The following is a 10692-nucleotide window of genomic DNA, read 5'->3' as shown; positions in this document are numbered from 1 at the left end:
AACATTATATTATATATTATATATAATATATATATATATATATATATATATATATATATATATATATATATATATATATATATATATATATATATACAGTGAACAGTCACGTGACGTTTCTTGCCCCGGAAGAGAGTTCCCCATTCCCCATTTTCTCCATAGACATTTCGAAGAATCCTTATATATATATAAATATATTTATTTATTTTATTTATATTTATTTATTTATTTAATTTTTAATTTTTAAAATGTTTTGCAATTCCATCACGGGCCACACAGGGGGCCACGGCAAGTTGAGTATCACTGCTGTAGACCGTGTCATCTGGTAACCTGATAACGTTACCCACGCTAATGTTTGGCACATGACGCAACACTGTTTACAAAGGTTACTCCACAGTTGCACAATCACTCTGGGGTCAAACGTTTCTACACACTCAACCAGCTTTTATAATTAACCAAAAGTCTTCGTCTTAGCTAAGAAGTTGGTTCTGGTGAAGTTTGAACCACTGGAACTGATTGACCACTTGATCTGATGTTACACCGTTGGCATGTTGCCAAAGCCCGCCCTTATGGAAACTTAACCGCAGATGACTTTGAGTTCATTCAAATCATTCTATCCACTGACCGTGTGTGTGTGTGTGTGTGTGCGTGTGTGTGTGTGTGTGTGTGTGTGTGTGTGTGTGTGTGTGTGTGTGTGTGTGTGTGTGTGTGTGTGTGTGTGTGTGTGTGTGTGTGTGTGTGTGTGTGTGTGTGCGTGCGCGTGTGTGTGTGTGTGTGTGGGTTTGCGTGCGTGTGCGTGCGTGCATGTTTTACTATAAATATTTAGTATAAATATTGTAGAGAATATGCGAGAACAGATACCAGGGTGTTGAAACTTGACATACAGGCATGTTCTGTGTGTGTGTGTGTGTGGGGGGGGGGGGGGGGGGGGGGGGGGGGGTCGGGGTGTGTGTGTGTGTGTGTGTGTGTGTGTGTGTGTGTGTGTGTGTGTGTGTGTGTGTGTGTGTGAGACGGCGGAGTGTCAGGACTGTGACAACCCTCAGGTGACTTCCATAAAGTGCTGTATACATAACGTTCTGAAAGTAATGTTTCAAACAGGTCGAGTTTGAAGCAGTAGCCTATAAACAGACATGGCTTTGGTCAGAGCATCGTACCACAGGATTCTGGACCGGATCGAACGACTATTGCCAGCAAAACTAAGACCTTTGTACAACCACCCAGCAGGTAAGATTTGTTATTTGTTGTTTTTCTTTTGGCAAACAGAATGACTAGATCATTTCATAACAGAATGACTTTGGAATCATTTGTGCTGTACACTGCGAGTGAACAGTTAGGACACAGCGTCTTTTTCTTTATTTTTCATTATTTTCCACATTTCTGAATAACAGTAAAGACATCAAAACTATTAAATAACACAAATGGAATCATGCAGTGACTAAAGAATGTTTCTCAAACTACCGTATGTATTTTATATTCTTTAAAGTATCCACCCTTTGCCTTGATGGAAGACAATAAGGCGTTGCAAAGAAATGCATACATCAACTTCACTCTAACTTTATTTATATGTGTCTAAGAAATACAATCCAATGATTATAAGCCTTAGATCAAAATAGTTCTAAGATCATGAAAAACACTGGATGGATATTTGGGTTGTAAATACAGTACAGTACATATGGGATATTAGTCTGAATATTTATATTTGGTAAATAGATTTAAGAAGATGTTTAGGTTATTTAATAGAGAAGTGAGAATGCGGTAGGAATATAAGTTTGACGTCTGCACCTTTTCGGACAATGTTTCCTTGTTTTGTTTGTTTACTTGTCTCTTTTTCCTGTATTTTATTTTATGTTTGAAATAAATAAATTCATTAATTCATTCACATTCAATGAGGTGGGTCCACACTTTTGACTGGTATGTCATCACAGATCAGACAAGGTAATCATAACACAGGTATATCTGTTTGACTGCTGGGGATAATGCAGTACCGTCAGTAGCCTACAGTTCTTTATGATGCTCAGATACATGGGATGTATAATGTTCACGTTTTACTTGAAACCAACCCAGTTCTGCGTTTGGACTTTGCCTTTAGATTAGTTAAATAACGCTGGCTGATAGGCTGTTAACTGGTATGTGACATAACCGCACACCATAAATTTAGCTTTATGACTGTGAGTGGATTTCTGCTGCATCTGTGAATGAAAGAAATTGAGGGAAGAAAACACTGCTGCCAGGTTTCATAACACTGCATTGTTTTTAGGTCTCACTTGTAAAAGAGGTTTGAACTTCCTCGTTAAATGAAGGTGATATTAGAGCCTACTTTGGTTTTGGTAGTTACTTCATGGAGATAAGAATGTTACTCATTCACTTCCACCTTCCCTAAGGAAGTCTGTTAGTCTGTTAGATGTGTTTTCAGAGGTCAAATCAGTAAATGTCATCAGAAGGCAGATTGCCGACACGCGTTGGGTTAAGCCATTCTGAAATAAAGGCTTTTTAACTTTAATGAAGACGAGTGACTTGGATTTTTCTTCAGTAGGGCCTACTGTCTATACTTTCCTATTTCTTATGGACAAAAACCCCATCTCCAATGAGCACCTCTCCATTTCTACAACAGATTCCTGAAGCCAAGCAGCGTTCTTTTTCCTCTTTCTACATTACTTACATTATTATTACATAATACAGGCAATTAAAAAAAGCAAAAATAAAATGTATGACTCATAAAAACGGGTGTGTTATAAATCTATTTTAGGGTGGACCATATGAAAATATTGTTTTCATACATCCTTATTGACCAAACCGTTTTCTGTCTTATTTGTAGGTCCAAAGACAGTTTTCTTCTGGGCTCCTGTGTGTAAAGGGGTAAGGGACCCAATAATTGTCTCGCATAATGTGTCAAGTAGGGCTTCATCTACAATGTATGTGATACTTATATTTTCCTGAAATCATTTACCACCACGAGGCCACAATTTAGATCTTGCTGGGCGGTTGAAAAGTCCAGTGTAGGAGACTTACACCTGAAAAGATAACAGTATTCATTGTAAACATTGTAATACAATGTTAAAATACAACATTCCTGGAAGCACAATGACGGAGGGATGCAGGAAGATCTTTTAAGATGTAATAATTTATACATTTAATAATTTTAAGATGATTTACTTGAGTAGCCCCTAAGACGAGTGTAAAATCCCCATGTTTTGTATTTTACAGCTTTGTCAAAAGCTGTTTTTTGCATATTGATCAATCAATTAAATAGACGTGACTGACGGTCGATTAAGGAAATTGATTGAAATTTGCAGTAGTTTCAAGACAATTTTTTGTTCTTCCACGGGGGTCTGAAACAAATTTTAAAACTCCATTCAAGACAACAGCATAAACAGTAGTTGACATGATTTTTAGGAATCCACCCATAGTCCCCAGCAATTCCAAGGAGTTACATTTCTTTCTCGAGTCTGCACCTCTCTCCTGAAGCACACACACATGTCCAGATACATCAACACTGCATGAAGCCACTCCCCCCTTCCTTTCCTGTCCCTTCAGGGCTTGGTGATGGCAGGTATGGCTGACATGGCTCGGCCCGCTCACAAACTGAGCACATCACAGTCTGCAGTCCTCATGACCACAGGTACCTCACTGTTGTGACATCATCTTACTGTAAACTATACTCCTCATGACCACAGGTACCTCACTGTTGTGACATCATCTTACTGCTCACTGTTTTTACATAATCTTACTGTAAACTAGTCCTCATGACCACAGGTACCTCACTGTTTTTACATAATCTTACTGTAAACTAGTCCTCATGACCACAGGTAGGCTACCTCACTGCTGTGACATCATCTTACTGTAAACTATAGTCCTCATGACCACAGGTACCTCACTGTTTTTACATAATCTTACTGTAAACTAGTCCTCATGACCACAGGTACCTCACTGTTCTTACATCATCTTACTGTAAACTAGTCCTCATGACCGCAGGTACCTCACTGTTGTGACATCATCTTACTGTAAACTAGTCCTCATGACCGCAGGTACCTCACTGGTGTGGTGTGACCGTCGGTGGGGCCGATGATGATGATTTCCGATTTATTGCAGTTGAGATTGAGGAAATTGTTGTTCCTCCAGGTTTTTATTTCAGTGAGACAGTTACTGAGAGTGGAGAGAAGTAGGAAAGACCAAGGGCCAGTGCCCAGTTGCACAAAGCACGTTGGGTTAAGAGTTCCCATAGGGTCAGATGATTTAAGATGTTTAAGATGTGACACCCTTAAATCTTCTCCATAGGGTTACACATTTTAAGGAAAACATAAGCACAATAATTAAGGGTGTTTTGTGCAGCCAATTCTATTTTTTGGACACCTTTAATTCTGACTCTAAAGGAAATCTTAACCTAAGGTGCTTTGTGCAACTGAGCCCAGTCCTACAGTACAAAGTTAAGGATCACATTGTCATTGGATACTTTGGCTTTACATGTCTACTTTTGTCTTCCAGGGTTGGTGTGGTCACGATATTCCCTCATCATCATTCCCAGAAACTGGGGTCTATTTGCAGTCAACTTCTTTCTTGGTGTTGCAGGTGGCACACAACTCTTTAGAATCTGGAGGTGAGTTGGACTTGATTTGAGAGGTCATAAGTTCATAAGTTTTGCCTAGCAAGATGGAAGTGGGGTGATAAAATCTGACACTTATTTAAATTAATTTTGATGGTAATACAGTACTATGAATATTTAAATCCCCCCACTTTTTTTTTTTTTTTTTTACAAACTGTTTGGTGTTATGACACATATTGGGGTAGGATCTATAGAGTTGAGATTTAGATGTAGGCGGAGTCAGGAAACAGGGAGAGACTGACGGGGGTTGGCTTAACTCTTCCTTCCATATCGCTGGTTTCCTGGTGGCGGGTCAGAGACCGCGGAGAAAGGCACACAAGGTGTTGTGGTGCTAATTTCCACGACTGGTTGCATGCATTGCACAGAGGCTAGCTAACGGCTGCTGGCTACCTGAAAGACACGATCAGACATTCATATCTCTGGAGACAAAGGCCAAGAGGATGACGACACATCGATACACCCATCACCATGCACGGGGGACGCTTCCCAAAACTCCTCCTATGAACTCTCAAACCAACACAACAGTGTCTGAGCTGAAGAAGTCCTCAAAGCCTGGAAGACGGCGACGAGGGGACGCTCAAAGCACTGTGTCTAGGTCCACGCCCGCTAGTATCAGACGTCGGGACGTTTGGCTGGAAGTGATGAGTAAGATTCACCCGAACTAAATCCATTCACTGTAGGGTAAGAACTTAATGTTACAGGACGCTAATGGTAGGAGGTAGCTGTGTTGGCTAGGCCTAGTGATTAGGTTTAATAATTATTATAATCTAATTATATAATCTAATATTAATGAGTCGTGGGCCATTTGTAACATTTGGTTTGGACATTGGTCCAAGGCACTCTTCTGGCAAAAAGTAAAAAGCCTTTATTGAGATTTCATTATGGAATATTTAAAAACTGGTGCATATTAAAAATGAGCTGGACAGTGCACGGGACATGCATGCGGAGTGGCACAAACAGCCTTCTTCAGGGTACTTTATTTTATGTTTTTGACTTTAATTAACTTTGGTTTGCCCATGTCTTCTTTTTTTTGCCATTGTCCAATTCACCCTTTAGAAGGTATTTTACAAATGAAGTGATGTCTTTGATTTTGATTGCATCCTCCTCTTTTCAAATCAGTTTTCTGTGTAACTGACAGAGTGGAGTTGACACCGACTGACATTTGAATTCAAATAATTGTTGGTTGAAATGACAGAATCAATCGTCCAATCATGGATTGCTTTCATACTAACCTGTTTTCACATGTGTGAAAGTTGAACCCATCATCTAAACCTGTTTTGATCATTTTATAGATGTTTATATTATGAGCTAAATCGGATCATTGTTTGTTTGCAGGTACAACCAGGGATTAGAGGGGGAGTCCCTGGCTCAGCCTACAGCTGCTGTCTAACTAAACTCAACATCACAATAGAGCTGAACAGTCACGTGACCTTTCTTGCCCCGGAAGAGAGTTCCCCATTCATTTTCTCCATAGACATTTCGAAGAATCCTTATATAACGAGTTTTAAGGCTGGAACCCAGGCAACCAGCGACTTATTCAATCGGGACTGACCATAAAACATTTAGCTTGAAACAAAAACAAAAGAATAACAATAACGAAAAAATATAATTTTTGAATTTTTTTCTCAGTCTTTATTTTTTGTTTTTGCTTCAAGTGAAATGTTTTATGGTTAATCATCATGATTCAGTAGGTCGCTGGTTGGCTTGGTTCCAGCCTTAAAACTCTTAATCCTAACCCTATATAAGGATTTTTCAAAATCTGTAGGGAGAACATGAATGGGAAACTCACTTCCGGGGCAAAATACGTCACGTGACTGTTCAGCTCTGTAATGAAGAATATAACACACAGCAGCACGCATGGCCAGGGCATGCACGAGGATTCAGCCTGCTGCTGCAGCTTGGGAAGGTGGTATGATCAGAGACCTTTTAATATAGATAGAGACACTCCAAATTAAAGTCACTTCCTGTATCTGTGCACAGAGGTTTTGCCACTGCCACGCCCCCATAGGAGACTGGTCAGCCAATGAAGTTTCATACCATTGACAGACAGCCGAGAACCATGCCCATTTAGGAGAGTTCCATTTATTACAGATAGCATTGCCTTCTCCAGATAGGCCAGTTGCATTCAAATACAAATACAAAAGTAAAGAAGTAAAAAGAAAGACATATCCATGTTTAGAAAGAATCTAATGCAGTGATTCTAAACTTTTTCATTTGAAGGACCCCTAATTTAGTCCACATTATAATAATTAATGAATTAATTGATTAATTGATTTGATGAGATTTTGTCTCTTGTAGTAACATATCTAATGTAGTAACTGAAGACTGATGATAATGTAGTGGGACGTCTGAAACAAGTGCTTTCAAAGTGATCAAAATCCAGTCATGTTCAAATCAGCAACACGTCACAGACCGTGCATTCACTGTATGAGGAAAGGGTTTCGGTTGAGTTGACTGACCGGCAGATGTAGCAAATGTCAGAAAGTTTTGGCCGTCTGTGGACAACAAACTTCCCTGATGTCACAACGAGAGCACTGAGAAGAGCAGAGAAGATTATCTCTGTGTCAGAAGGGAGAGCCATGGTCTCAGACACTGAAAACACCTGATCAGACTGATAACATGTTTTACACTCGTCAATAAATAAATGGTGTTAGTTGTGGAAGTTGTGTTCTTCACTTTGTTTGCTATGAGTAACTGTGCAGTTGTTGTTGTTGTTGTTGTTGTTGTTGTTGTTGTTGTTGTTGTTTTTTGGGGGGGGGTGTAAGTAAGTAAGTAAGTAAGTAAAACTTTATTGCTATAGCGCCCTTCACAGCACGAGTGCACAGAGTGCTTTACATAAATAAAAACAGCATCAAAAAGAATACAGGCACAGGAATAGTATAAAAAGGGGGAAACATAAAACAAAAACAAGGAACATAGGGAACAAAGGGTGGCTAAGAATGACTAGTTGAAAGCCTGTCTAAACAGGTGGGTCTTTAGAAGACGCTTAAAGATAAGCTCTGAGGGCGTGGCTCTCAGGTCAGGGGGGAGGGCGTTCCAGAGCCTCGGGGCCGTCGCCTCGAAAGCTCTGTCCCCTTTGGTTTTTAATTTGGTCCTGGGTACGACCAGGAGCGCCTGGTCAGAGGACCTCAGTGACTGCCTAGAGGAGTAGGGAAGGATGAGGTCAGTGATGTAGGCAGGGGCTTGGCCGAACAGAGATCTATAAGCGAACACAATGATTTTGAAGTTAATCCTGTGATGAACCGGGAGCCAGTGCAGGGATGCTAAGATGGGGGTGTCAAGACAAGATGAAGCTTACAAAACAAACAACAACACATAAGGGTTGAAATTAAGCCAAGGAAAGACACAGTGGCTATCCCCATACACCACCACTAGATGGTGGTAGTTTACTCTTCACTCAAGACATCAACCCAATGAATTCAGCTGGACTCATCGACAGGTCAGTAGCCTACATTAAAGCCATAACGTATCTATAGAGTACCGCAGGAATGAGTCGGGAAGTAGCGAATCGCCACCATGCTGGTTCGTAAGGGGAAAAGCCTATGGGATTTTAGAATGGGCATTTGTAAATATGAAAAAAAAAAAAAGAAAAAAAAAGAGGACTCCCGCACACTGACTCCCACTTCAAGGCTTTTAATAATAATGCTGCAACGTTTCGATCACAAGATCTTCATCTGGCATATGGTATGGCAGAACACTGGAACCTATTTATAGGAACCAGGACAAAAGCAATTATCCAATGGGAGCAAGGCAATCATGTCAAGACCCATGGAGTAAATCAGTGCAAATAACGTTAGGGTTGTGCTACAACCCAGGTTTTACGAGTGAGAACGAGAGCTCTCACTAGTGCCTTAAACGCTGCAACGCAGCCCTATGGAAGACTGTTATTTTGCTCCAAAATTACTTTTCATTAAAACCTGACCACCCACCCGTAGGTGGCGTGGTACCCCCTGGGACTGACACGGATCCACGTGACTACGTCACGTCCTGCCAGTCCAGGGAAATCACTCTAATTTCTTCCAGCCCGCTGAGATCCGACGCACCCCGTGACGCATCGACACAGCAAGGCTGGGTAGTGAGAGCTCTCGTTCTCACTCGTAAAACCTGGGTTGTAGCACAACCCTAACGTTTTACTTCGTTTCGAACTCAAGCTCTCACTAGTGCCTCCATTCAACCGACCTTGCTGCCGGGAGCACCCCACAGGGCGACCCGAACGGCACCGGTGAACCACGGCCATATGGCAACGTTTATGCCTAACCGTCTGACATATTAGAGTGGCAACGATACTACTTTCTTGCCACCGACAGCACCGCGTGCGCGAACTGCGCACCGGACACGTCGAGACTGTAGTACCTGACAAAAGTGTGATGATAGGATCATGAGGCCGCGGCACACATGTCCTCCACCGACACACCGCGCAACAACGCAGAGGATGTCGCAACACCTCGCGTAGAAAGCGCCTTGATACCCTCCTGGGGAACCTTGCCCACGGCAAAGTATGCCAACGCGATCGCCTCCACTATCCAGTGTGATAAGCGATCCTGGAAAGGGGTCCGCCCTGGGCCCTTTGCCCAAAGCAAACCAACAGCTGATCTGTAAAGCGTAAAGAACGCGTCCTGGCCACATAGGCCGAGAGCGCCCTTACGGGGCACAGCATGAGCAAACGTCTCTCCTCGCCCGTCTCTAACTGAACGGCGGGGGACAGAATGCTGATAAGTCTATGACCATAGACCTAAAGCTGCATTAATAATCTTAGGTTGGTAAGCCGGGTTAGGTCGCAACGTAACCCTGCACCCATCATTACCACACAGGCCTGCTGCACCGAGAGGGCAATCAGGTCACCAACTCTCTTTCCTGACGACAAGGCCAGCAGCAGCGCGGTCTTTAAAGACAGAACCCTTAAATCGGCGGAGTCCAAGGGCTCAAACGGATGACCCGTTAGCCCGTCCAGCACCGTAACCAGGTCCGATTTGGGGGGAAAAACGCACCGCGACGGCGGGCGCAGTTTACGCGCCCCCTTCATGAGGCGCAAGACCAAAGGGTACGCCCCCACGGGGCTCCCTTCAATTCCCCTATGGCACGCAGAATCGCGGCTACGTACACCTTAAACGACTGCGGGGACTGACCCGCGTCAAGCAGGCTCTGAAGGAAACAGAACTGGTCGCACACTGCAGTTCACTGGATCCACGCCCTTACTTGCTGCATAGTGCATCCCACATTATCAGGCAAGCCCTGGGCTAGCAACTGGTCCGGTTCAGGAGCCAGACCGCTAGCTTCCACCTGCCTGGGGAGGGGTGGAACACCTCCCCCTCCGCCTGGGATAGGAGATCGGCCCGTACCGGCAATGCCCAGGGCGGATCTTGCGCCAGGGAGACCAGGTCCGCAAACCATGTCTGCCTGTGCCAACAGACTAAAACGAGCCGGAGGCGCTGTTCCCTCACCCTGTCCAACACCTGACGGATCAGGGGGGGTCGGGGGAAACGCATAGAGCCCCTCCCTCGGCCACGCGTGCGCTTTTAGCGCGTCATGACCTAACGGGGGCTGTCCTCCTGGATCGAGCACCACAGTGGGCAGTGTGTCGCGCGCCGCGATGCGAGAGATCGACGCAGGCGCGACCAACCCTGGCCCAAACCTGTTCCATCACCCGAGGGTGGAGGCACCACTCCGTATAACGGGGATTGCCTCGAGACAGCAGGCCGGTCGTAACTCCGCCGTCCCGGCAGATAGACCGCTGACACTGAAAGGAGACGGGGAAACACCCACAGGTGAATCCCCGTTATGGTTCAGCGCCCCCGACCGCACACCGCCCTGTTTGTTCAGGTGGGCGATCGCTGCCCTATTGTCCGAGCGAATCACCACATGGTGCCCATGTGTGAGCCGCTGGAAGTGTTACCTCCGCATGCCGGGGGGACTGCGGAGGCAACGTTCTCTTTCGAGTCTGGCCGCACGCGGACTTGTCCGGCAGTGCGGTCCCCAAGAGAGCTCCCAACCAACGATGGGCCCATGGCGCCATTGATGGTGGGCTTGTCCTAAGGCAGAGCCCGGCGGATCGCCTTCAGCTCTAGCACGTTTATGTGGCGAAGCTCCTGAGC

General features: G+C 44.2%; 1 protein-coding gene across 1 annotated transcript; it reads left to right on the top strand.

The window, feature by feature from the left end:
* The first annotated feature begins 1019 nt into the window (after nt 1–1019).
* On the top strand, nt 1020–7228 carry LOC310774094 (mitochondrial pyruvate carrier 2-like). Its single transcript, XM_083634157.1, has 5 exons — nt 1020–1224; nt 2816–2856; nt 3535–3619; nt 4483–4594; nt 5936–7228. The coding sequence occupies exons 1-5, from the start codon at nt 1131–1133 to the stop codon at nt 5988–5990; spliced, it is 387 nt and encodes a 128-aa protein (XP_083490283.1). The 5' UTR covers nt 1020–1130; the 3' UTR covers nt 5991–7228.
* Nucleotides 7229–10692: the final 3464 nt, after the last annotated feature.

Source organism: Poromitra crassiceps (genome assembly GCF_964638095.1).
Source record: "Poromitra crassiceps genome assembly, chromosome: 3".
In the NCBI taxonomy this organism is placed as follows: Eukaryota; Metazoa; Chordata; class Actinopteri; order Beryciformes; family Melamphaidae; genus Poromitra; species Poromitra crassiceps.
The sequence above is the reverse complement of the archived record's forward strand: the minus strand, read 5'-3'. Positions and strand labels throughout refer to the sequence as shown.

Bases quoted from the DNA above. Each gene is read 5' to 3' on its own strand.
- LOC310774094 (XM_083634157.1), top strand. From the start codon at position 1,131: ATGGCTTTGGTCAGAGCATCGTACCACAGGATTCTGGACCGGATCGAA. The intron at 2,857-3,534 runs GTAAGGGACCCA...CTGTCCCTTCAG, and splicing joins GGGCTCCTGTGTGTAAAGGG to GGCTTGGTGATGGCAGGTAT. The intron at 3,620-4,482 runs GTACCTCACTGT...TTTGTCTTCCAG, and splicing joins TGCAGTCCTCATGACCACAG to GGTTGGTGTGGTCACGATAT.